Source organism: Andrena cerasifolii, chromosome 5, assembly GCF_050908995.1.
Source record: "Andrena cerasifolii isolate SP2316 chromosome 5, iyAndCera1_principal, whole genome shotgun sequence".
Taxonomy (NCBI): Eukaryota; Metazoa; Arthropoda; class Insecta; order Hymenoptera; family Andrenidae; genus Andrena; species Andrena cerasifolii.
In genome coordinates, this window is record NC_135122.1 from 17,436,402 (window position 1) to 17,461,638 (window position 25,237).

The following is a 25,237-nucleotide window of genomic DNA, read 5'->3' on the forward strand; positions in this document are numbered from 1 at the left end:
CACTTCCTTGCTACTTGCCATTTAATCATTGGTATTATTTGCGGTGGGCTGCATCTGTAATTGACAGAAACAGAGCAAGCTAATAATACCGATGCTCTACGATTGAATATGTCGATTCAATTCTCTAATCAGCAATGCAATGCACCGGCACTAGCTTTTAACTTCCACGACAAAGAAGAAAAAAGGCAAATCTTGCATTAAAACAAGAAAATGGGGAAACAGAGGATGCCGACGTTATATGATCGAAGATGACACATTGATTGAGACGTAACTCAGAATATTTGAGGCATGCTCGCCGAATTCAGCTTCGTATTCAGCAATGTGATCGCAATTCAGTCTACGTGCCAATCAATCAGATGCATCCCTGCATCGGACCCGCCCAAAAACTAATTCAATTTACCCCCGGCGGGCATCGCCAAAAGCTGATTTTAATCGGCCTATTATAAAGTCAACGGTGTCGCGGTAAGAAGCCTCGATCGCGGGACCAGCGAATTTTTTCGACGGCTCCAGGGCCTCGTTGTTCGCTGCTCGAAATCAGAGGCGGCACTCGCTGTCCGTTAAAGATGCTGTGTAAAAGCGTCGCGACAAGTGGCGAATGCATTTAAGGTAATCCAAAGACGAATACCTCGTCGACGAGCGCGGAAGGTGACATTTTAGAAGGTGCTTGCTCAAAGCCAGCGTCGGCTACGAGATTTTTCTTAAACCTTTCACAATTTTAAGAGTTTCATCGAACTACTAGATTTAATCTTTCACATTTCCCATTAATAATTCTGACAACACACCTCTTCATTTCCCCATAACTTCTCCATCCTTCACTTCCCTCTGTTTGCAATCTTTTCCATAACATCGAGAGCCCTCATTAACTAAATCAGACTTTGGATATCAATATTTACAAACGAATCTACTCGACAAGACCACAATTACTCCAAAAATGTACAGTTACAACTGTGAGTAACACCTGTTGCTACGTTTCACCATCCTTGAACTAAAATTCAGTCGTGCACAATGATAATGCCTCGAGATCATCGGGCATTCATCACCGCGGCGCATAGGTGACCGGGGGAACAGAGGCAGAGGAGCAACGACACGGGAGCGACTCCTTTGACGCGAATACCGACCAGCGATCTTTCTGACTTCGTTGCATCTCCGAGGCGAAATGGCGCGACAATCGCGGGGCCTGATTAAATGCACGCGACGAAGGAAGATTTCGCAACGATTAACAAGAGTCCCGGTTCTCCCCATCCAGGGCACTGAGAGACCACGATTGTTCGTCCGCGCTAAACCTCGACTCCGCCAATGCCCATTCATGGACGCTGATAGGATGCAGGATTCGTATATCTGCGATTGCATGATTTTCCCATTGCGGGCGAACGCGGCACTGAAGGATGGTGATTAATCTTTGGGCCCGGCATTGTTTCGCCGTGTAAGTATCGTCGCCGAGGGATCACGAGGCTCGCCATTGCCAGCAGGACCTTTGTTGCGGGGACAGCGTTTCCATGGAATGCTTGAATATCTAAGCGGTGTTATCGAGTGACAGAATCGCATTTGGAACTGTCTTGGAAGTACACGAGGCTTGGAATGATGAATCGATTGGAAGTTGATGGAGGTTTTGGAATATACAGAAGAACTCGTGAAGTGCAATGGAAATGAAAGGATTGGTGTTGGGAAAGATTTCTGAGGATATTTTTATGCAGTTGGCAGTGTTGTCAGTTGCAGAATGAGTTTTAAGGTAGTAGGAAGCGTGGAATGGAGGATGCTTCAGGGAAATGGAGATTTTGAAGTTTCGAAGATCAGGGGTATAGAATACCTATATATATTATTAATAAATTTCGATTTCTAGTTAGAAAGATAAACTGTCTAAAGACAGTCAAAAAATTAGAGTGATCACAACATGGTAGCAAAGGGAGCTTGAGTGCACGAAACTGCTGCAAATTCGAAGCAAAGGCGATCCTGCCATTAGCAGCGTTGGCAGATAGAGGCCTGACAAGTTTATGGCACTTCCGACAGATTTATTTCCTGGACCACAGAGGAAACTGTCCCTTCGAATCTGAGGTATTCGTGAAATCTAACTTTAGAGAGGACAGTCCGAAGGAAATGAGACCCAGCGATGATTTACTGGCAGTGCTTTCGTTTTTCTTGCTCGGTGTCTGTTCAATTATTAGTTTTGTCCCCCTCAATTTCATATTTCATTAACTAACTTCCCTGAATTTCAGCAATTTTATTCCATACAAATTTCCAGTGAAAATAAATCGTAAATGAAGTATGTGTTGCGTTTTGATGATACGATATTGCTAGGCAGATGTATTCATCTATTTATTTACTTATGTACGTGATAATGATACTTGGTACAGAGCAGCAAGTATTGCAGTAAATACTAGAAATAGTTGTGTTATGGCTGGCAATTCCTAGGTGGAAATCTATTTAGCAGAATAAAAAATGTCTGCTCTTCCTAGATCTACAGTCACTGGACTTTTCTAAAATATAGTGTTATTTAACCACGAATGTAAATATAATGCTTCCAAGCACGCAGTAGAAGGAAATAAGCAAATAAGCAAATGGAATGGGCTAGTCAATCTATATATTAGCGTAGATGCAGTTTGATATTTGCAATCTATTAAAACTATCATGCAATAGAACACTTATCTAATTATTTCGATAAACCAGTTAATTCCTGAAAAGTTTATTTTTAAAGAAGATTCGACAACTCTATACGTACAGTGTGGTCAAAGATTGATTTTCCAGACTGTACTCGAAAAGCTTCGTACACCCCCATAATCTACAAACACTGACCCCATAAAACATCTATATTCTCACAGAAAAAAGTCGTCAGACAGAGAATAAAATTATTAAGCGAGACTATTTAGCGACCGACTCGATAAAAATAATTTACAATCCTTAAAACATTTTTCTTCAAGAAAATTCAAATTACTCTTCTGCGTTATCATGATATGCTAGTAATTAAAAATTGTACTGTACGATGGACTATATAAAATTCGTCGGACCGTCAATATGTTAAACATTATATGAATAAAACAACATTACTCGCTGATCCGACGTTGTCTCATTTATCGAAGCAATAGTAAAGTTCCTTAATTTTAGTTAAGAAATTATTCTGAGGTCTCTAACTCACCCCGTGTTGAACGCTGTAGCGACACCTCGCCGCGTGTCCAGAGCAGAGGCATCTTCCCCCGATGTTTATCTCTTTGATCGAATAAAAGCCGCGTCTTTTGTCCGCGATCGCCTCCCCGCTACGTCGAAGGCCCTGAAGACGAAGCCGTACGTATCTAGCCTGAGTGAATTCCTGAAGGGTCGTGCTGTGATTCAGGGCACCAGGCCTCCCGTTCACCAGATGAGTATGGATCTGCAAAAGGAAAGTCGCTGCTTTAGACCTGCCAGCCTAAACATTGATTAAATATTATCGTGAAAGTAAAAAGCGAACTTTCTGAATTGTGCCTGTAAACTAAACAGGAAAGCTCAGAAGAATCACCTGCAATGACGTTCACAAAATTATGCAAATTATATTGCTATAAAATGTTAGATATTCATTCCGAGTCTGCGCGTTTATCGACGCAAATTACGTACACAAGTGATGCTGGTAATTAATAGTGAGAAATTCAAACGTTCGCGTGTGGCATTAAATTCTAAGTGAACTCTGGGACCAATGGAGTAAATCATTCGCGAATGGCGTTGCGTGTTAGGAGAACCAGTCCTATAAATGGCGTTAAGCGGCTCCTAATATGGGACAATTACATGGGTTTCGGAGTAGACACACCTACGCTTTCCGACATTTAAGTCCTTTGACGAATTTTTTCACCTTATTACGGCTGGCACACTACCCTTCGCTAGGCTAGCAACAATCACTGTTAGCACAGTGAATTGGACCATTTTTAAAGTACCTATGTATGTATACCGCGGATAGAATGTGGAACATTCCATTCAAACATGAGAGTAGAACAGACTTGGAATGTCCACAGACTTCTAACTATAAAATAACTAAATTTATCGAAATTATGTCGTCAATGGAAGAAGTAGGAATACACTGAACATCCTTGGAAAATTTTACTTTCAATGCCTAGATTCGGATACAATCTAACGAAACTCTTCCCTACGCACTCGACGAATTTAACACGTGAACTTAAGTTTTCTATTACTAATATAATCAATGTTAGTCCGTGATAACACTAAACGCTCTGCAAAAAAAATATCTTTGAACACAAACGAGAAATTATTGTTCGAAGAAAGGATTAGGTACAGTGAACTCTAAAAAGTGGTAGATGTTCCTAAAATGCATATTCAGTTGGTCCTCGATGTTGGAACAGTGGTTCACGTGAAATCGCGACGCTCCCCCCGCGAGGTACCGCGCTCGTCGATTCCCCGTTTCGCGATTTCCGATTTTTTTCCCTCCTCGAGTTCTACCAGGGCGTACAGAAGCGTAAAGCTGAAACCCCCCCTAGGAGGTGCGTACGTGATAGCCCCATATAAGGCCAGCCTACACCATACATGGCCGGAATGTAGGGATCGCCGTTTTTGTATCATCGATTCCTTCTCCCTTTCCCTCTCTTTCCACGGCCGATCTTTCTGCCGTCCTCCTCGTCGCCATCCACCTTCCAGTTTGCACAAAACCGATCCCGTGTGCGCGTGCTCCTGCACTGCTATAAGCTCTAATTATCCGCTGGTCTTTCCGAGAAACCCGCTAATTTCCTCCCACCACCACCCATCTGGCTAGCATTTGCTGGGCCCCTTAACGTATTGTAATAATGAGACAGGGTTGAATATTGGGTCGAAAACGAGAGGATTTGGTCGTGGATTTGTAGTATACACTAGTGTTCTGCTAATAGAATCTAAGAGATTATTACTTCGACTGAAAGTCCAAGAAGAAAAACTCGATAAGATTTCTACATAGGTACTGTGTAGTTGGTTCCTTTTTCAAATTTAGTAACGATCTAGGTAGGATCACGATATCAAGCTCATCTTGAGAAACGCGTTAGCCGAACAATGAGACAGGAATTTGAAGTGTAGAAATATAGAATTAGAAGAATCATGAAATTTGAAATAATTCAATTTAATTCCGTAAATTAAGGATCTGGAAGAACGGGGAGAGTAAGAAATGTGATGGAAATTAATCTTCTACGGGCAGACTTACGCCCTTCGAACGCTGAATTTAAAAACTCACGACACTGATCGCCATACAATAATCACAATTAGCAGCAGCGACAGTCACGCGAATCCAAAGGGACTATAAAACAAAAGTAGATAACAAGCTGAAATTGCTTCGCGTTCAAGAGATGATTGAAGATATACAAACAAAACGCCCGAGGTTCGCAGGAAATGCCTTGGAAAAGTTGCTTCCCGTGGCTCCACGCGTTAGACCATAGGCTAGCTAATCATCCAATCACGTAATTACACGAGCGGTGGAACAGAATGAACGATAATTAATGATCCAGCTACGAGCGGGCCCCGCGAGGTAGCGACAACTTGGAGTAACAGCCGATTTCGCGCTCCGCGTTACTCGCAAGCGGACACGAATAATAGCACCTAGCCGTTTCTTAACGGGAATGAATAATGATTGACACTTGTAAAAGTCCACATCGCAGCGAGCACCGTTCTATCGTCGTCTCTACTCGCTCCTCCGATTTCTTTTCTTTTTAGCCGAGGTCCCCTTCAATCATGCCCGTCGAACAGGCATCGCTAATCGTTACGACAAGCAATTTCAGTCAGTTTTCACTTAAACGCCGCATCAGGAACAATTTTCCACGGCCACGAGGATCTTCATTGAATAAACAGATGGAAGCTGAATAAGCCAAAGGGCTGTGATCTTGGATAATTGGTGCGCGCCTGTGACGAGGGACTCCTGGCAATTGCAGGATCAAACTCCTTCTCTTACAAAGTGTACAGGGTGTACTGAGAAGTAGTAACTTCTCCGATATGTTTGTCAAGTGATTCTGAATCAAAAAGACCCTAGAGGTTGTGGGATTTTTTGGTGTTGCGCAGAGAAAAGTTCTGTGAAGGCTTTTGGTGACAAAGGTGATGGTTGACGAGGGTTGCAAATTGTATTAGAACGGCTCTCCTGTATAAATATAAATAAAGAAATAGTGGAAATCGTACTTTATCGCTTCGCGTGGGCTTCCATTGTCAAAGCTGACTTTGGTTGATTTAATAATTCACGTGTTAAATAGCCAGGGAATACATCAGTTCAACTAAATTTGCCTCTGTCTTCTTTGCGTTTCTAAAAGAATTATTGAATTGCAGCGAAGTTACCTCTCCGTTTTCCATAGGTGTCTGTTTGGAATAGAGGCTGGTGCATATGACCTCGTCATCCCCGATGTAGACGGGCTTTCCAGAAATCGGGGGCAGGGAAAATCGCGTCCAGCATTCTTCATCGCTGGGCGCGTAATACTGCCACGGTTGGAAGTCCTCACTGTCGATGGATCTTTCCAAAATCCAGGCGGCTGGTCGCGGTGAGTTCGCTGCCTTCACTATCACGTACTCCACTTGGTACACCTGAAAACAGATTGTTCCAAACACGTCAGATAGTCATATCCTTACAAAGATGATAAATTTATTTGGACTTACAGTCGAACTGTAGTCACTGCAGTCCCTTGACTATAGATTTCTATAACTATTCTCGACTATTCTTTAATAGTCACCATAGTCAAACTACAGTCAATCTAAAACTATAATCACTATGCTCTAGCTAATCCTAATGACACTGTAAAACAAAAAGAAGATAGTTTTGACGATGCACCGTTGCCGATTATTTCCGAGTGGATAATTTGTCCGTGATAGCGGTAACTCACGAGGAGGAGACTACCGAGGACGTCGTGTCAGCCAGGGGACACGCGTCACGGTGTTTCGTCGGACCAACATGACGGAAAGTCCCCCGTTCACTCGTCGGGCCCGTCTTTGTCGTTGTCCTCGTTGTGTCGTCGTTACAGCGGCATTGTGAGGCCCGACCGACGCCCACTTTCTGGACCATAAAGACAGATCGCGTGTCCGCGATACCGGCGGGGTCCGTTTCCTTCTAAGGACTTCGGTACGGGACGCTCGATTCGAATCCGAAGGAAACGGGATTCAATTATCCGATCCTTTTGCTCGCTCCGCGGCATGTAGATGCGCCGCTCGATTCTTCTAACGAGTCGGATCATGGAAATCGACCGCTTGTTTTAATATTAATTCCGGCGGTTTCGGCTCCACTGAGCGGCGGGGAGCCATTGGAAGTTTGGAGCGGTTCGAGGGCTCTCGAGAAACTCGGAGCCAGAGTTTTTTAAACGTTTTTATTAATGTCGTTGTTACTGGTAGATGGGGTTATAATATACAAATGAAAATAACGAAATCGGGAGAACAGGAGAATGTGGAAATTTTTAGCTTGACTAGAAATTGCGTAGTTGTGCTACTAGTTATTTACAAATGGGGATGCAATTGCAGACGACAAGTAAACGTAGTCCTGATTCCTCAAATCCAATAAAGTAATTATACGAATAATCAATTTACCACCGAATTTACTATTCCATTCTACGTGTAACGCAATGAAGAAAGATTCGCCCAAGGGTCAACACGAAGCGAATACAAAAACTCTTAAGGCTCCCCCAAACCAACGCGAATATCCGCTCCGCGCCGCGGATCAGACAAGGCAGCGGTTTTTTATACGTGGTGGCTTATGGGCAGTGTTATCAGATCCGCGGTGGATTCGCTCCGCGCCGCGAAATTCGCGTTGGTTTGGGGGAGCCTTAACTCTTTAGAATTTCCTTTCCCTTCAGATACCGAGTAACATTATTCTCCCTCGTCTCTACGCACTATCCCCAGCTTCACCTCAACACCCAAAGAGACCACAAAACTAAATCTGTCTTCGAAGAAGAAACTCCAAACCCAAGCCTATATTCAAATTACATTAAAATCAAAGACAGCTGGCTTGATACCAGCTTTAGCAGCAAAGACCCATCGCACTTTGCTGAAACGGCGAGGCCTATCAATCGAGACACGAATCAGACAGCCACCGCGAAACAGTTTCTTTCATCTTTTCACACTAGAGTAATCCAAACGCGTCGTCGACGTTTCGAACGCACAGCGCGGAGGCCGCAAGCTCCCAGGAGCCTTTACGAGAAGAAGCAGAACGGCGAGGGGAAGCAGAATCACGGCGCGCAAACGTTCCGAAGGCTAAATATTTATACTGGCTGCACGTGTTCATCTGCTTCGACTCGCTATCAGCATCGCGTGCCTCGTCATGGGGTAGGTCGTGTAGAAGCCAAGAGCGTATTCGGAGTTCAAGGTTGACGCTTTCTGTCTGCGTAGTAACGAGGGTATTCGATTTTCTTGGCCGCTGTTGTGCTTTCAGGAAAAACGAGAAACAAATGGACTTTCCTGCCGGTGTTCCTGTATAGGGTGTGCAAGTATTATGTCATGGTTCGCGCAGGTGATTCTACACGTCTGGTTCGATGGAGATCTGTTAAAAAATATACGTACCGGCAAAATAACCTTGACCTTGAAATTCTGGGTTTTCTCAATAAAACGAGAAAAAGTGCTAAAGGAACTGTCCTCGAAAGAATGTTTCAAACAATGAACGACAAAAATGATACCCTTCGCACGCTTTATCCTTCCCGTGAGTAGAAGAGATTAAAATAAAATAAAAAAATGGATCTTAAATTTCCAGGTCCAGAGTTTCAACAGATCCAGAGGTGTAGGATCACCGTACAATTTTTTTCACACCTTGTATAACTAAAATACTATTTGCTAGGTAGCATACAACACTGACAAATTTATCTCTGTGTGCACCCTAATAATTGGAACACATTATTTTTATTATGCAGCTAATGTACCAAATCTTTGCCCAAATAATTTTTGTAGAAGAATGGGAAATATTGGTATTTACTTCTGCGTTATTTTATTTTTCTACTAGTGTCTGCAAAATCCTGAAAATTTCTTGTGGTCCCTTTCGATTGGACTGAAGATAAAATGGATATGATAGGCGAGTGTGATGGAAGGCTTCATGAAGTCATCGCGTAACCGCGTCAATTTTCAAGGGATCGTGTGAAAGAAGTGCTTCGAACCGGTCCCCTCAGTTCAAGGGGCACCGCGTTTATCTTCGATAGGGTTGTCTCGTGTAAATAGTAGGCTCGATTGGATGACCCTGCAAGAAAACCCGTCAAGGGCCATACTCGACGCACCCTAGCACGATCTTCTTGTAGTGCAACAGCGTGGAGCCTCTAGTCATGATGCACTTGCAGCCTGATAGAGACTGCACGTTCTGATCGTATCGAGATAGGCCTGACAGCGCGAAGCATTTTCGTGATTCTTGCTTTTCTGCTTCCTTACATCTTTCCTTGGCACTACAGTTAATATTCTTATGGCCTCGAAACCGTACGTTTGCAATGGGAGTGGCAACTCGCGTTGGATGTTTCCGAGTTTCACACTTTTGTAATTCTGAACTTGAAAGTGCAATTCATTTTTATTATAAATATTCGTTTATAGGTTGTACTATTACTATTTAGCTTTTTATCATATTATTATATTATTATATTTTTCTATGTATTCGAGTACCAATTGGTTTTGTTTAATATAATTAGTTATTTCTTATACAGAGTTCTTTTATCTGAATCAATAATTATCCGAATTTCCTCTCCGAGATAAACCCACATAGATATAACTTTACCGCTCAAAGTGTATCAAATTATAAAGTTACGAGGCTAAATTAACATTTCCTAGTGGCTCCCGGTGTTATCCAGGCACCGGTTCGTCCACGCTTTCCAACCTCCTAGTGGCTCTCGATGTTAGCCACGCACCGGTTCGTCCACGCTTTCCAACCTCCTAACGGCTCCCGGTGTTATCCAGCCACCGGTTCGTCCGCGAACATTTACCTCCCTAGTGGCTCCCGGTGTTAGCCAGGCACCGGTTCGTCCACGCTTACCAACCTCCTTATAAAGGCTCCCGGTGTTAGCCAGGCACCGGTTCGTCCGTTACTAACAAACTCTAACAAACAAACTCGATCCTCGGCCTCGGCTTGTAACACACCCTTAATTAACAGGGGAAAGCTTGATATTTAAAAAATTAAAAAAAAATGATATCTTACAAAAATCTAAGTCAAACGATTTCACAGAAATGCATAATAATATGGAAACTCATAATATGTTTTAAGTGGTGTTCCCACCCCTACATTCTTGAAATGTACCAAATTTTTCTCAATTTTCCAGTTGCAAACAGCAGAAAAGAGATAGCAGTTTCGTTCGCGATAAATGAAAAAGAAAGACAGGCTCGGGGGAATATGAAAAGTGGTCGTAACTGCAAGAGTCGCGCTCGGTCTCGCTTGGGGCATCCAAGGAGCACGATTTTTTTGCGATCTCTAGATCAGAGTGGCGGAATTCTCGCAGCTGATGCGGGCACGTGGAGTGCAGCTCGCCCAGGAGAAGGCTCCCACGATCTAGCCGGGCGACTAGTCGCCTTCTTCCGAGCTGGAACGTATCCACAGCCTTGTAAGGATGCGGCCGGCATTAGCATCGAATGACAGAAATGGCTTTATAGTGGAAGCTCGAGAGATGAAGAAAGTCAATAGTGGCTGGATCGACGTCTGGCGACGACTCGGCGATGAACTCTGCTTTGTCAGAGGTACACGTGGATCGAAGTCGATGGTGCTGTAACACTACGATTAGACTTGGCCATACCGATGTCCTGGTATTTCCAAAAAAAGGACGCTACTTTGACCGTTTCGTAACCTGTTTGCAACCACCAACTCTCACTTCTCCGTTCCTCGTTTCTGATCCCTGGTATTTTCTTAGCGATAGTTAGAAGTTATTTATAAAATTCTAATTTTATAAGTAATTCTGGTTGGAGCGTTTGGATTTGCGAAATGGAAATTAAAATGGTGAACGATGAGTAGGATATGTGTATTTTGGAAGTGAGTCAGAATTACAAAAGGGAAAGGTAGTCAAAATGAAGAAACATAATTTTTCTTCAAGCAAGTTTTTTCTAACAAGAGGTATTGCGTAATGTATCACTGTCGACGAGTGATATTTTTGAAATTCCTTTGAACTCAACATTTTTTGCACTGCTCCGTCCGTTATTTCTGAATTTTATTTATATTCGCGTGGAAAATTAACTGCAGCCCAATTACGATCTGAAGTGATACACAAATTGCATTTTGACTCCGAAGCCGTACCTTCTCGGAACAATTTGCGTCGCGAAGATTACCCTTCGAGTTAGTGAAACAGTCGTCAGAGGGTCGCCATGTGGTAGCTAATTAGAGTCGTACAAGTGCTTACAATTAACCACGTCTTGGCGATTAATTGGTGTAAATCTGGAAGCACCCTTTTCGCTTTTTCATATCCTTCTATTTCAGATTTCATTTTCTAATAATGTATTATCACTTCTCCATTTAATTCTCTGTACGATTTGTCACGTTGCAAATAATTTTCGTATTCTCGTCCCACTTATAAATAGAAAAGTAATAGAAAATACAATTTTCTGTTCCAATCTACAGAAAAAAAAGATTATAGTCACAGAAAATTCTATCCAAATAGAATAGAAAATACTTGCAATATTTGAATTTGCCACAGTATTAACAAAGTGTTCTTCAACAAATTCACAAGATTTCACATTTTCTAAGTGCTCCTGACATTCATTTCTGCAGCATGGAGACGACGAATGCGTGTACCTCCTGTAATTTCATCGGTAACTCACAAAGGAACACGAACCGCCGCATCATTCCGACCATTCATTCGTTTTCTACGCTTCTGTACTTTTGTTTTCGCGCGGGGATGATATAACGCCAAAGTAAATTGCACACTCTATTCTCGGTGTAGGCCAGATATTCTGAATACACAAGCAACCGCTATTTTCCGCGCGAGCTCGACCGTACAAACTGTAAACCAGAACGAGCAACAAATCCAACTGCGATAATGCAGCGATGATATTCAGTTGGTTCCGCCGACAGCAGCTCGTATATAATATAATTTTAGGAGGAAATTAATTTTCTAGCTTCTTAGTCATCCACTTATAGATTCTTTCATTTGGAAGGATTGCTTTTCTAAACTGCACGACTTGAAATAAATTTACTATCGAAGAAATCCTTCTACCAGAAAAATCCAAAATACAAGCTTCATTCGGTAATAAGCAAAGAAAGTTTTCAGAAAATCAACAATTAATTGAAACAGTAAATCGTATTTCCTTTTTCCATTGCAAGTCTAAATAGAAAAGGCAGCAACTTTAATTCACATTTTCTAATTTGCCAATAGAAGGAGTTTCCTTCTACGCGATATAATATTCCACGCACTATTTAACAACGAATTCTAGGATCTTTTGTTTCACCACGGTCTCCAAATAATTTTCAGATGCACATTTATTTGTTTCCAAGAATATGAAGCTACCACGACCCATTCGAATCTGCCGCCATGTTTCGAGCCTCGTTTCTTCAACCTGCAGGATTTCAATTTCAAATTCCGTCCGCGCCAAGATTCTAGGTGGCTTTTTTCCATCGAAAGTGGAAGCGAGCGATTCTTCAGAAGCCGCCAGGTCCGAGAATTCTAATAAAGACAAGTGTCGCCCTTTCTTCGGTGGAACTCTTCCGACCCCGTGGAACGAGTCTCGACGACGGCGCAAAGAGAGGCACTCGAGGCCTTACCGGCTCCAGGAACCGTCTGTCCGGTAAACTTTCTTGCTGGTGCACCTCCGTGCACCCCATTTACGGTCCTCGCGAGATAGCGCACAATGCCAATTTATTAGTGGTGCCCCTTAGCCACGGTTAAACGGGGACTTACGGTCTCCCGGCGCGGCCATAAAGGGGATGTCGGACACCCTGGCTCGTGAGAAGCACGGCAACCACAGGACTGCCTCTTCCCACTTGCTCTCGACCCTCCAAACTACAGATTGTCATGGGCATTGTTTGCTACTAACCAGTGCTATTATCTGCGCCTTCTTTTATATTCGAAATAGATATACGTATTAGGAATTTCGACTGCGGTTTTATAAAAAAAAATTTGTGGGAACGGTTACATTCATCTGGTGTAATGGACACAAGGATAATTTAAACTATCGTTTTTACGAATAATACTTACAAAGATATTTATTCAATTTAATGTAAGAATATTGGAGATTCAACTGTTTTAACTTGACTCCGTGACTGACACTGGTGGCTTTTGGAATAGTTATGCTGTAGGATAAGGGACTGTGATGGGTTTTAAAGGTTTCGGAATGTAAGAGAGGGGATGACGGGATAGGGCAGAATTGCAGGATTTTGGATAGGTGACGCATTGGCTAAGATAACGATGGGTAGCAGGGATGACGCAGTATTTACATTTACGCAGCATTTGGGTAATTAGTGTGAATCATATTTACAGAGGAAGTCGGAGAAAAACGATAAGCAAGGGTCAGTACATTACACTGGACTGGGGAGGCATAATGAGCCGAGGCACATTTCGTGACCCAAAAGTTCGAAAGTTCTTAGGCGGCAGACAAACACACAAACGTATAAACTTTCTGCTTTATATATTACGATTTAGTGGATGATAATTGGGGGCGTTTGTCGACTTTCAAAGGGCAGGATGAACACAGACATTCATTTTTGTAAATGTGGGGTAGATTTCATAGGTGTCTGCATTTGCATTTAACTTTGCATTGCAGTGTTTTAAATGCTTCAATTCAGTTTCTTTTACTGAATTGTGGTTTTGATAGGGGTAGGCTTGATTTCAGCTTCCATGAAAGCCAAAAATAAGAATAGGATTATAATTCCTTATTAAAAGAATTTATAGAAACATAAATAAACGATTCTGCCACACGCGAGTCTAAATATTAAATCTCAATTCGAATCAATCGCTATCAAACCTGTATACATGACTAAGATACCTAAATCCAACTAATAAAACGGAATTCCCGCAATCTTCAATTTGAAAGTCAGTCGAGAAATTTGAAAGAAATCGACGTCAAATTCTGCTCGAACAAGTTTTCAAATAGACCATTTCCACCAATTATACCCAGGATCTGCGAAAAACCAAGGGAGAATAGAATCCTCTAGCATTCGAAGCGCGTTTCTCAAGAGGCGAGCCCCGTTTCCAAGTCGCAGCCTTTAACGAGAAGGATTACAATCTCACGCGACCCTTTGGACGGCCCGCCTCGTTACAAAGACGATACAAATGGTAGCGGTGGTAAACGATTGTACCACGCTTATTGTTGCCGACACGCGTGAAACGGCGAAACCTCCACGTGAAACCGACCAGACACACGCGTGTACCTGGATTCCGTGCTGTGTACGTGCCTTACGAGCGGAGGTGTCGCTCCTCGAGATCCTGTCGCGGATAACGACGCGACGTGAGATCCGTTCGCGATACACAGGCTCCCTAGGTCCCTATGTCGCCCTTTGCTTCTCTCATTCTTCACTGTACGCGCTCTACGGGAACAGAATCCGAGGAACGTTTATCGCGCGCAGCGCTCTCGAAGTGGCGTTGGAGAAGGACGGCTGCACTGGTAGTGTCATCAATTCAATTACTTCAATTCTGAAGTATGTGGTGCTCGTAGTGGTGCTTTGTTGGGAGTGATGTTGAAGAGGGATCGGAGCACTGGTACTGATTGCGAGTGTGTACCGCGTTTCCTGAGCCCACGTTCAGTTCAGAGTTTAGACTGGATTAGTGGGATTTTTCTTACGAATAGCTAAAGATTCTACTAGGGGCTGTGCGCAGTTGGAAATAATGCCGAGGGCAGTGATAATCAGTGGCGCACCCAAAGAAAAAGGAAAAAAGAGCTTGGTATAGCCACGACTGAAGTAATTCAAGAGCATTGTAAATAGAAAAGAAAACTGGATTTTACTGTTTAAATAAATTTGTAGAATCACGCAAGGAATTTTATTGTATTTGCATTAAAAATATTTTTATCCGTTCAACTCGGCTACTCTCGAAATTAAATCCTCAGTGCGGGACTGGTGATAGTTGTACCTATTAAAAGTGGGTTGGTTATTTCCAGGAACTGGAATAATGGAAGATGAATCAGGTTTTGGTTTTGTAAATAAATCTTTTATATTTAGTCTATTTTTCAATAAAATCAACTTCTTTATTTAGACGGCTTGGAAATGAGAGAAAATAGGAAATCGTTACATATATGTAATCCTTTTCGGAGTGATATTCCAAGTGACGGTATACAGTGGAGGTTTCTGTGATCCTGTGGATGTTACTGTACAAACAAAAATTGAGATTACGATACCAAAGAGGAAAGAAGCAACGACAACGATGTAGCAGACCACAGGATCTCGTAACCTTATATTCCACCAGAAATCCTGGTCGTCGTCGTCGAATCTGACGTCTAGCCGACATGAGCCTCATAATCGGATTATGTCGTCTCGCGTTACCTTAAATCCATCTGCAATTAATACGTCCACCTTCTATTTGGTAACACGACACCGTCCTAAGTCCGGTTGTTTCACGCGCGCGTGTGCACACACGCGTCCAGTGAATCGAAACGTGGTAGCCCGCGATATGACACACCATCAAAATAAGGCGTGTGGCAAGTAAACCCTACATAAAGGGTGGCCCAACAATCATCCATACCCTCGATTAATTAGCAATCGCTGAGCTTCGATCAAATATTTTCAATAATCACCATGCTTGACTTGCTAATTGGTAATTTAGTAAATCGAGACGATTTAGGAGTCTGGATACAGTTTCAAGTTTTTGCATCGAGGGGGTGTGATGACTTCCCCAGTAATTGGAAATTTGCGTTAATTTCTTTCAATGGAAAGAAAATGGAGAGGGTGAAATAAAACGATAAGTATTCTGTTTACCTTTAAAAATAAGGCACAGGTGGGAGAACGTTATGAATGTGATAATTTTAAATGATTATAGAAGGTTGAAGTCAGTTCAGAAAAGCATGTACATCCACGTGAGAAATAAATGATAATTGAAAGAGTTGTGTTTGAGCTGTTCAATGTATTTGACGTTACACGTGATCTCACATTTTATAAACTGACTGTCTTGTAAGTTAAGCGAAACGAAGTTTCAACCAGAGGGGGAATAAAATCAGATTCCGATCAGCACTGAACGGAAAAGTGGTTTTGTCAGGAGGAACGTAGTTGCATTAAGCGAATAAACGAACTTCTTCGAGGGGAGACTAAATTGATTTTCACACTAAGAGAGGGATTTAGTGAAACGATCAAATATCGATTTATTCAAATAGAAAAATCGCAGTTAATAAAATTGAAATACCTTTCAGTGGAAATTCAATAGAGATTGTTATAGAGATATTTCAAAATGGTCTGGGTTAGGTCTGCATTAAGCGAATAAACGAACTTCTTCGAGGGGAGACTAAATTGATTTTCACACTAAGAGAGTGATTTAGTGAAACGATCAAATATCGATTTATTCAAATAGAAAAATCGCAGTTAATAAAATTGAAATACCTTTCAGTGGAAATTCAATAGAGATTGTTATAGAGATATTTCAAAATGGTCTTATACAATTTCAAAACTGAGTTATAATAGTGTTGCAATGTTAAGTTAATTATCTGATATATTTATATTCTATACACTTTTCAGTTAATTGCTTCTCTAATTCAGTCTTCTACGTCTGTTTCCTTTTTAAACACTTTAGACTACTAAATTCTGGGAATATCCAAATTTAATCCTTTGCACTCGAGTCGCTCTTCTGCAGCACTGTGACGGCTGTCCCTCTACTTAATTTCCGTTTCCGAGAAACTCGGAAAATCGTACATGTGGCAAAATAATCATGAAAAGCCTAGCACGTCTACTTCTCCTAAGCTGGCTTACTGTTTGTGCTAGTTTATAAAACCATACATGTTTCGCAATGAATAATGTCACAGACTTAGGAAAATTATTATTGCATTTTAAAATATAACTCCTTCAATCTTTTTCACGAATAATTTCACTTTTCGTGGAAGCAAGAGCCTCACAATTCCTAACTAATTTCTGATAAAACAATCCAACTTGTTTTCTTCCTTTCTCGTTTTCATGAACGTTTTAAGTATATTTGCTAATCATTTATGACACCCGGTATATAATACCTACATAGAAATCTAACATAGGTACGTACAGGTTTCCAGGAAATTATGCGGAAAACCGCGCTGTGTTGCGCTCGGTGTGTACCTTCGCTTAATACACAGACATTTGCATTTAATTATGAATAACTACAAAAATTGATACGCAATCTCTTCGATTAATAAATCCCATTTCTTTCCCCTCTTTCATTTTGCATCTAATTTACAAATCAATGGGACAGAATTATTTTAAAACAACCATTACACTTTGTTCGATTTTCACATTCCGTGCTCGCATTTATTATAAGCAAAAAACGTGCTACTTTTCACAGATCAAATGAATTGACTAAATTGGACTTTATATATTTCCCAGATTACTTGTAATCGTATACATTCACGTGTCGTTGCAGCGACTATTTGTTCAATTCCAAACGCTTTTCTATTCGCACTAGTGCACCGTTAAAAACAGCTTTAAAGAAGAATCGGAGCACAGGTTTTGAATACTAGTTCTGTGGTTTCTAAATACAATTTAGCATCTATGAACTAAAATTTCCTTGCTCAAATATTCTACTATCTACAATGATGCAGCAATGAAAGTAACGCTGAAGGGAATCACAGTAGCGATTCTCAGACCCACTATACTTTTTCAGGATACAGTATGTTCCCCTTGGAAGCACGTTACCAGCACGGACAAAAACATAGCGCGAAATACAAGCTCTTATCTAATCGCGTTATCGAGACCTAAGAGTCCACACTTCCTGGAGCTCTTATGACGTTTTGGCGCGTTGTTTCGGTGTCTGAAACTCGCCTGTGGAAAACGAACGAGCAGCCACCGCGCGGTCTGCCGCAGGGATTCCACGTCCTGGTCTCTTGCCAACCTGCTCTTGGCTTGGGCCTGCATTCGTACACCACTGCCAAAAGTAATTCGCGCGCGTACGCGGACCGTGGCCTCCGTCGGGCGAGTGTGCACGGACGCCTGCACGTTAACTAGAAATCCTGACGGGTGTGGTGGTGAAATTAGTCTGGAAGCGAGGAGACGAGGAAGTGCGCGACGCTCCTAAATCCGATATAAACTTCCGTCGAAGAAGGGGCCAAATGGTGGCTGCTACTTAGTACCATTAATCATTCGCGGCGCGCACCTCGCGTATAATATCGGCCCCCTTTGAACATGCTCGCGGAATGAAACGCGCGAGGCGTTGCAAGGGGATTCTTCTGCAAGTGTGAATTTCACGGTTTTCCTCATTGGTCGTGGGATCGTCGTATTTTCAACGGAGAGACTGTTTTCTTCAGCTCTTGAAGAATTTGAGGAACGAGTGTCAAGCAGTATTAGTGGATAGCTGTGACAGTTAAGAATGGGGTAATAATGGAAAATATTCCGTGATCAGTGGATGTTTATCGAAATTAATATGGAATACTCCGTGACTCGCGGATATGACGTTCAATTGAATCAGAAATGATTTAAAGAAAGGTAATCGATAAGGAAAGCTGAATCTTGGAATCCCGACTTCACAAATTTATTTAAAAATGGGGTAATTATGGAAAATATTCCGTGATCAGTGCATGATTATCGAAATTAATATGGAATACTCCGTGACTCGTGGATATGACGTTCAATAGAATTAGAAATGATTTAAAGAAAGGTAATCGATAAAGAAAGCAGAATCGTGGAATCCCGACTTCACAAATTTATTTAAAAATGGAATGGAGACTATTAAATCTAGGTGTTAGTTTCTCTGAAGTCTTAGCCCTACCATTTTTAAACGCTTCTATATTATTTCCTTCGTCATTTGCAATATGTAAAGACACTTCAGTAGGGGTGCTCTTCTACTTATTTCGAATAAAGAGATCGTAATAAAGAGATCCATGTCTGTAAACAAAAGCATGTACCTTGCAATATAATATACGAGCTATCGACGGTTCCATTCGAGCCGAAAATCTCTGAACAGTCGTTCTCTCCTTGCCAATTATCAAACATGACGTTGTTTAATTTATTATACGTATTGTGCACGGCGTAAGGGAGACGCCCCCCGTAACGGTGGATACGTTTTAAGCCGTTTCGGGGCACGGTTGCTCGTTACGAGCGGAATCGCCTTCATCACCCGAGAAAGTCCGAGGAAACGTATTATCGCGTAGCTTCGGGTGGTCCACGACCGTCGATTTTACGACACGATTTGCTTTCTCGAGGATCCTCCTGCGAACCGTGAAAAGGGCCCGCCCGTCAGGCATTACGAAGCCCCTCGTATCGATGAAAATACCGATTTATTGTTGTTGTTACTGCTTTCGATTCCTAATTGGCTTCCCTTTCGGCGATATTCATTGGGAGTGTAAGTGGTCCAGAGTTGGGCGTTACTCGAATAAAATATCGAATACATTTTTTCGTATAAGTTCTGCGAAAAAAATGTATTCGAATAAATCTGGCTCGAATAACGCTGCAGATTAATTCGTTAATCAGGAATAATTTTTCGTCGAATAAAATCGTTATTCACGAATAAATCTTGGGGATTTATTCTTGCTCTGATATTACGATAAATTCCACGTCTCACATTTTATGCTTTCCATTTCCTAGATGTATTAAAATCATACCAACCCCTGGCTCCATTCAATTCTGAAATCTGCTAAAAGTCTCTGATAACAGACACCCCAAATTAATCCAACCAATAAAATCACTAATAGTTCAATTTCAATCTAAATACATCTATAACAGAACGTGCAGCGTATTTGAATTCGTTTTCACGAGTTCTCGATTCGTTCCTAGGAAAAACACCAGCGGACCTGGGCTCATCCTCATCGAACGATCTCCAGGTGATCTCGATCGAGTACTTATTTACTGTGAAATCCGATGGCTCTAGATTGGGACTTACCGAGAAGCTCGATCGATCCTTGCAGTCAAAGGGAGGCTTCTCGGTCCATGGGGGCTCTGCCATGGATCGGAGACCGTTCACTTTTTTCTCGTGGCGTTTCTTTGCTCAAGGAACCACGCCGTGAATACGTGTATATACGTAGGATCTTCTCGGTACCAGAGGAGCCGAAAGTATGCAGCCACCATGTACAACCTGCGCAGGTAAATACCTGCTCCAGTATACCTGGGGCGCGACATAAGGCCGCCTCCATAAACGGCCCCAGTAGGTACGTACTGCGTTTATTCTTTCTCAGCTCTCTGCAGTTCGTTGCGTGTCCACTGCAAACTTTCGCACCTGATATTCTGCCTACTATGCGTAATCTTTCTTCTGAGACCACCAGCTCCCATTCTACCCGACGTCAAAGCCTTCACATGTGATATCTAAATTCGAAGCATCCTTTTCCTATTTCTCCGCGTGTTACTATTAGTCTCTTCCATATTAGCGAGCCAGACACCTGTAGGTCATAGACGAGCCATTCGATTATAGGGATCGTCCTTAAATTACGTAAGGCTTCTTGGGGTGGGAGAGGGAAAAAAAAGTTTCTTGCTGTCTGAATATACAGTAAAACACCCTTAAAATTTTTGAAAGACTCTCTTTATATTTGTTGAGAAAATAATTCTAAAAAAAACAGGTTCCTCCTTTAAAGGTAGGAATGTGACGACAGATATTAAATACAATGTTATACAATTTTGTAACGTAACTTTACCGCATTCTCCACAGAACAAATTACTGTCGCCACAATCATACACTTCCTACATACTATTGCTCTCCACTCCATATTCCAAAAACGTAATAAATCCGTACCAAATCGTACACGTATCTCCAAAAGCAGAACATTACTCCTTTACCGTAGAAATCAGCCGACGAAGCTCGCTTCCGTTCGACGATAAGAAGCATATAATTCTGTAACGCAACTTTACTACATTCTCTTCAGAACCAATTACTATCACCACAACCATACAACCACGCACCTTCCACTATTGCCCTCCACCCCAGGAGCGTAATAAATCCGTACCAAATCCTACACGTATCTCCAAAAGCAGAACATTACTCCTTGACCGAGGGAATCAGCCAATGAAGCTCGCTTTCGTTCCAGGATAAGAAGCGGCGGTAATAAATACTCGAGGGGGGCCGGTACATCTGACAATGTTCAGCACCTGGCGCGGTGGGACCGAGAAATCCAGTACGTGCACGCGCGAATTACGAGGGACACGGTTGGAAAACTGCAATAACACGTCTCGCGGAGCACGAAAGTGCCCCCTCGGCTCGCTCACCAGCGAGCGATTAAAGGGCGAGAGGCCCCCAGGAACGGGTCGAACGTCAGGTGAAATAATCGCCCTCGTGACGTCGCGCCTTCTCCTCCTCCCGGTGCAATTATTTAATGCAACGGAACGTTTACTTCTCCCTTTCCCCTGGACGTGTGCACGTGCACCGTTCGTCTACCCTTGCAGGGCCTTTGGGCGAGCGTGGCGTAAAAATAACCAGAAGCCGCGCAGTGCGGTGCGGGCTTAATTGCCGTGAAGTCACCGAGGCCTGTGTGCACATGCGAGACGTAGCAGGAAGAGATCACGTTAAATACGGGGAGCGCGGTGGAAATTGCTGGTCAATTTCAGGGTGAGAGGTCCTTTAGACTATGCAGAGTATACTTCTCGTTTCAAGAGTAGGTATGCGAGCAAATAGAATGGATGCGCGGGGATTCACGTGACTGTTTATAAAGCTCTGGAGAAATCAGAGGTTTTGCAAGTGTACAATTTTCTTTTCATTTGTTTACTGTGACGTTTCCTGGCTTCTCGAATTCTAGTAGGCACCGAAAGTAATAGTGCACACACAGGGTGTAAAGTAAGTAGTCAAGCTTCATTCAATGTTTCACTCAATTTATTACTCAATAAATTTACATAAAATTGACCTGGTAATATCTCGTGAAGAAAAATCACCTCTACCATCCCCCTTCGTTATTAAGAATTACTGGAATATAAAACTGGCTATGACTCCAGAAAAAGGTCAAATCAGGCAAGCATTTATACAATCTTTTTTCTATGTTCTTGTCTTCCCAGTCCACCACTGAACGCGTGATAAGGTGCACCCTGTATAATCTCAGTAAATGACCTATGTAACTGAATCTGTTAGTCCAGTAGACATTATCGATTTGGAAAAGATGAAGACCGTGTGAGCACGTTCCAATGACCACTCACGCCACAAAAGTCTGGCGAACCTCAAGATTCTGGTTCCGAAATTATTAGCGAGCATCTCGTTCCTCAATCGATCACTCGGGTCAGGCTTAAAAGCAGCTATTAAACCGGAGCCTCGCCTTCTTACATTTGCGTTTGTACGATTTCCTGTTTCCTTTTCAAGTGTAATAATAATCATCGCCTCGAAGCGGAGTTCCGCTTGATGCATCGTCGCCGTACCGTTCTCGCCCTCGATTTCCACCGCGGTTTCGACGCGTGGAAGCAAGTCACGACCCTGCACGCTTCCCCCAGTTCCCTTCTTTAGCAGCGTATCTGCACGAACGATTCTAATATCCATTATAAATCAGCCCAGCCTCGAATTCTATTTAGAATCCCACCGGTTCCAGCGGTGTATTTCACTGGAAAAGTTCCCTTTATTGCCGCCACGGTGCCAGCCCGAACGGAGCGAGCTTTCGGTACGAAGCAGGAGGATCCATTGATTTATCATCGGCCGAGCTCCCCGGCTCTCCATTTTCTCACATTTTGAGCGCCCACGACTGGTCACGACCCTGCACCCTGCCCTGGTACCAGCCTCGTAAGTTTCCTCCGAGCCCGTGGCTCCCCATCGCGGCTTAAAAGTCCCCGAAGTGGGTGGTGTGCCATTTCCTGGGAAACGCGTCCCTCGCACAGGTTATTACGAAAAGGAACGCCGGTCATCGGGCAGCTGGAATTTATGGCGCCATCGGAGACGCTAATTGGACCGCCATTGTGGTGGCCAGGCACCTCGCACAACGCTTTGAAGGCTGTGGATGTTGGAATTGAACAATTTTTGTGGGGGTTTCAGGTGACGTCAGCTGTGTTTCATTGAGCTCGCGGGAGTTTAAGGGCTCAGTCCACTGTGAAGTCGTGAAAAATTTTCATTTTTTAGGATTTATTTTTTAGTATACGAAATGTCCAACGTAAATAATGTTTTGTCTATTTATTGATACACTTATTGACAGCATAAAGAAATCTATTTTAAATTTTTTAACAGTTTTTTTTTTAAATATATCGCACTGTGAGCGCCTTGAGAAAGGGATGTAGTGCAGGTGATGACGAGAGAACGACGCATTTGAAACAAAAAATTAAAAGTGTGTTGTAATCATTATGAGTGTGGTTATCGCCAAAACCAGGCTTATTTTTACTGCTAAAAAATTAACAAAATGCTTTTAAAGTTGTAAAACAAATTAAAAAATTATTTTAAATTTTGTTGTATAATATAAGAGTAGCTTAATAAATACCAAAAAGATTTATTGCATTATATGTTGTCTCTGCGGAGAAAAAAATCTTTAAAAATGGCTTCGTTTTTCAAACTGTTACAGTGGACTGACCCTTACATTAATGGGATCTTCTTCTGAGAATTGTTTTCTGAATATTTCAGTGGACAAATGTCTGTGAAGGTTTTAGGGTAGTTCAGTAAGGTGTTCCTCAATCTCAGTTGTGTTTTTACTGAATACATGAATTTTACATTTCACCTTCCGAAAAAAGGATGGGAATTAAAGTTCCCAAGTGCGAAGAGAGAAGATTACTCATTACTCCATTCGAATAATATCCTATAGTCTGTAGGAACGTCGTATTCAAAGAATATTCTAAGCGTCACGATTCGATTAAACTGAAAAAAAAATACGAAAGGGGTAGGAAAAACTTTACTCGTGTACTTGAGTGGAATTTCATCTGAATTGCAGGAAGAACATCGACAGACCAACGATGGGCTCTCTCCCCTTTCCCGCTGCTCTCTTCGGCGATCTTGCTGCGTGCGAATGGCAAGTCGTTTCCTTCTCTTGTCGGTGAAACCAAGAGGGCCGGGGATAATATCACTGGGCTCCGAAATATCTTAATAACGAGGTCTGCCCCGGTTCGACTGCTCCTCGGGATAATAATTCACGCCGCTCTCCTGCGCGGCGCGCGCAGAGTTGGGGTGGCGAGGCAGGAAGAGAGGAACACCGCGCGAGTGGTGCAATGACAGAGTGGAACAGGGACTGAGAGAACGCGGGAAGAGAAAGAGAGGAGCAAGGGGTGGAGAAATGGAATGAAAAGTAGTGAAGGTTAAAGAAAAAACACGGGGGAGAAATTGAATGAAGAAATATAATTGTAAATACAAAGGATACAACGAGATACAATAAGAAAATAATCAAAACCAGTACTGAACAAAACAGAAATTTAAGACCAACGAAATATATAACAGAAGAATGCAGGAAGGAGAATTATAGTACATTGAAAATAACAGAAGAAAAGAGAACAGTGCGACCAGAAAATAAAGAAAATTGAAAAAGTAAGAAGCAGGTACAGTGGGAAGAATATAAACCCTCGGTCTAAGTCTAAACAGAGTGGAAATAGAAAAGAAAGGGGAGGAACAGAGTACAAACGATGTAGAAGGTGTGAAAGAGAAAGGGACGAGGTTGAAAGCCAGGAGAGAGAAAGTGAGTGCAAAAAGAAACACAGGCGTAGGGGGGCAAAGACAAAAAAAAAGGAGGAGAAGAAGAAGAAAGGAGTAACGGTAAGAAAGCAGGGAGAAAAGGAGTAAGCGCGACAATCACCTGTGTGCTGCACCGAAAAAGCAAAGAGATGGCGGTGCACGAGGAGCAAGCACCGTGGCCTGTAATTATCGCCAGTGGCCGTGGGAATTGAATTACGAGGTAAATTCGTGACGTGCCACGGTGCTCGCGCACCGTCGAAAATCAAAGAACCGCCGCGCACGGCCCCATAAAAAGTTTCGTGCTGTAAAAAGTCCCTACAGACCGACGATCCGACACACTTTGGTCGCTTGAACTTTCTGCTGGGGAAGCGGCACTTTCCTGTTGATGCAATGGGCATTAATTAGTCATCCAGCTCGACAAAAAAAAAATGCGCGGCCGCTACTTTTCAATTGTTATAAGTTTGTAATGCTTACAACGTGTGTTTACCTTCGGCGTGAAAAATTAATTCGACACGTGCGAGATCGCGGCTCTCCAGGCTTTTCGTTTTTCATTTCGCGTCATAAGCGAATCGTAAGTGTGTCGGCATGAGAGAACTTTCGAATCATGCTAGGGCTGGAATTTCTGTAGACTTTTTTTAATATATACACAAATAAAAAAATACTGTAGACAATTACATAAAAAATAATAGAAATATAGTCATGGTTAATTCCACTTCCATGCTGATGATTATACCAATCTGTTAAAAGCATTTAAA

The 25,237-nt window shown here is 42.4% G+C and overlaps 1 protein-coding gene across 2 annotated transcripts in view; it reads right to left on the minus strand.

Moving 5' to 3' along the window:
* Positions 1–25,237, minus strand: part of Wb (wing blister) — a 190,548-nt gene that overhangs the window by 116,693 nt on the left and 48,618 nt on the right. For both annotated transcript variants that reach the window (XM_076811987.1, XM_076811986.1), the window contains exons 3-4: positions 6,259–6,501; positions 3,131–3,361 (exon numbers count right to left, since the gene is read on the minus strand). In XM_076811987.1, coding sequence (XP_076668102.1) covers positions 3,131–3,361; positions 6,259–6,501 — 474 coding nt within the window. The remainder of the gene's footprint in view (positions 1–3,130; positions 3,362–6,258; positions 6,502–25,237) is intronic.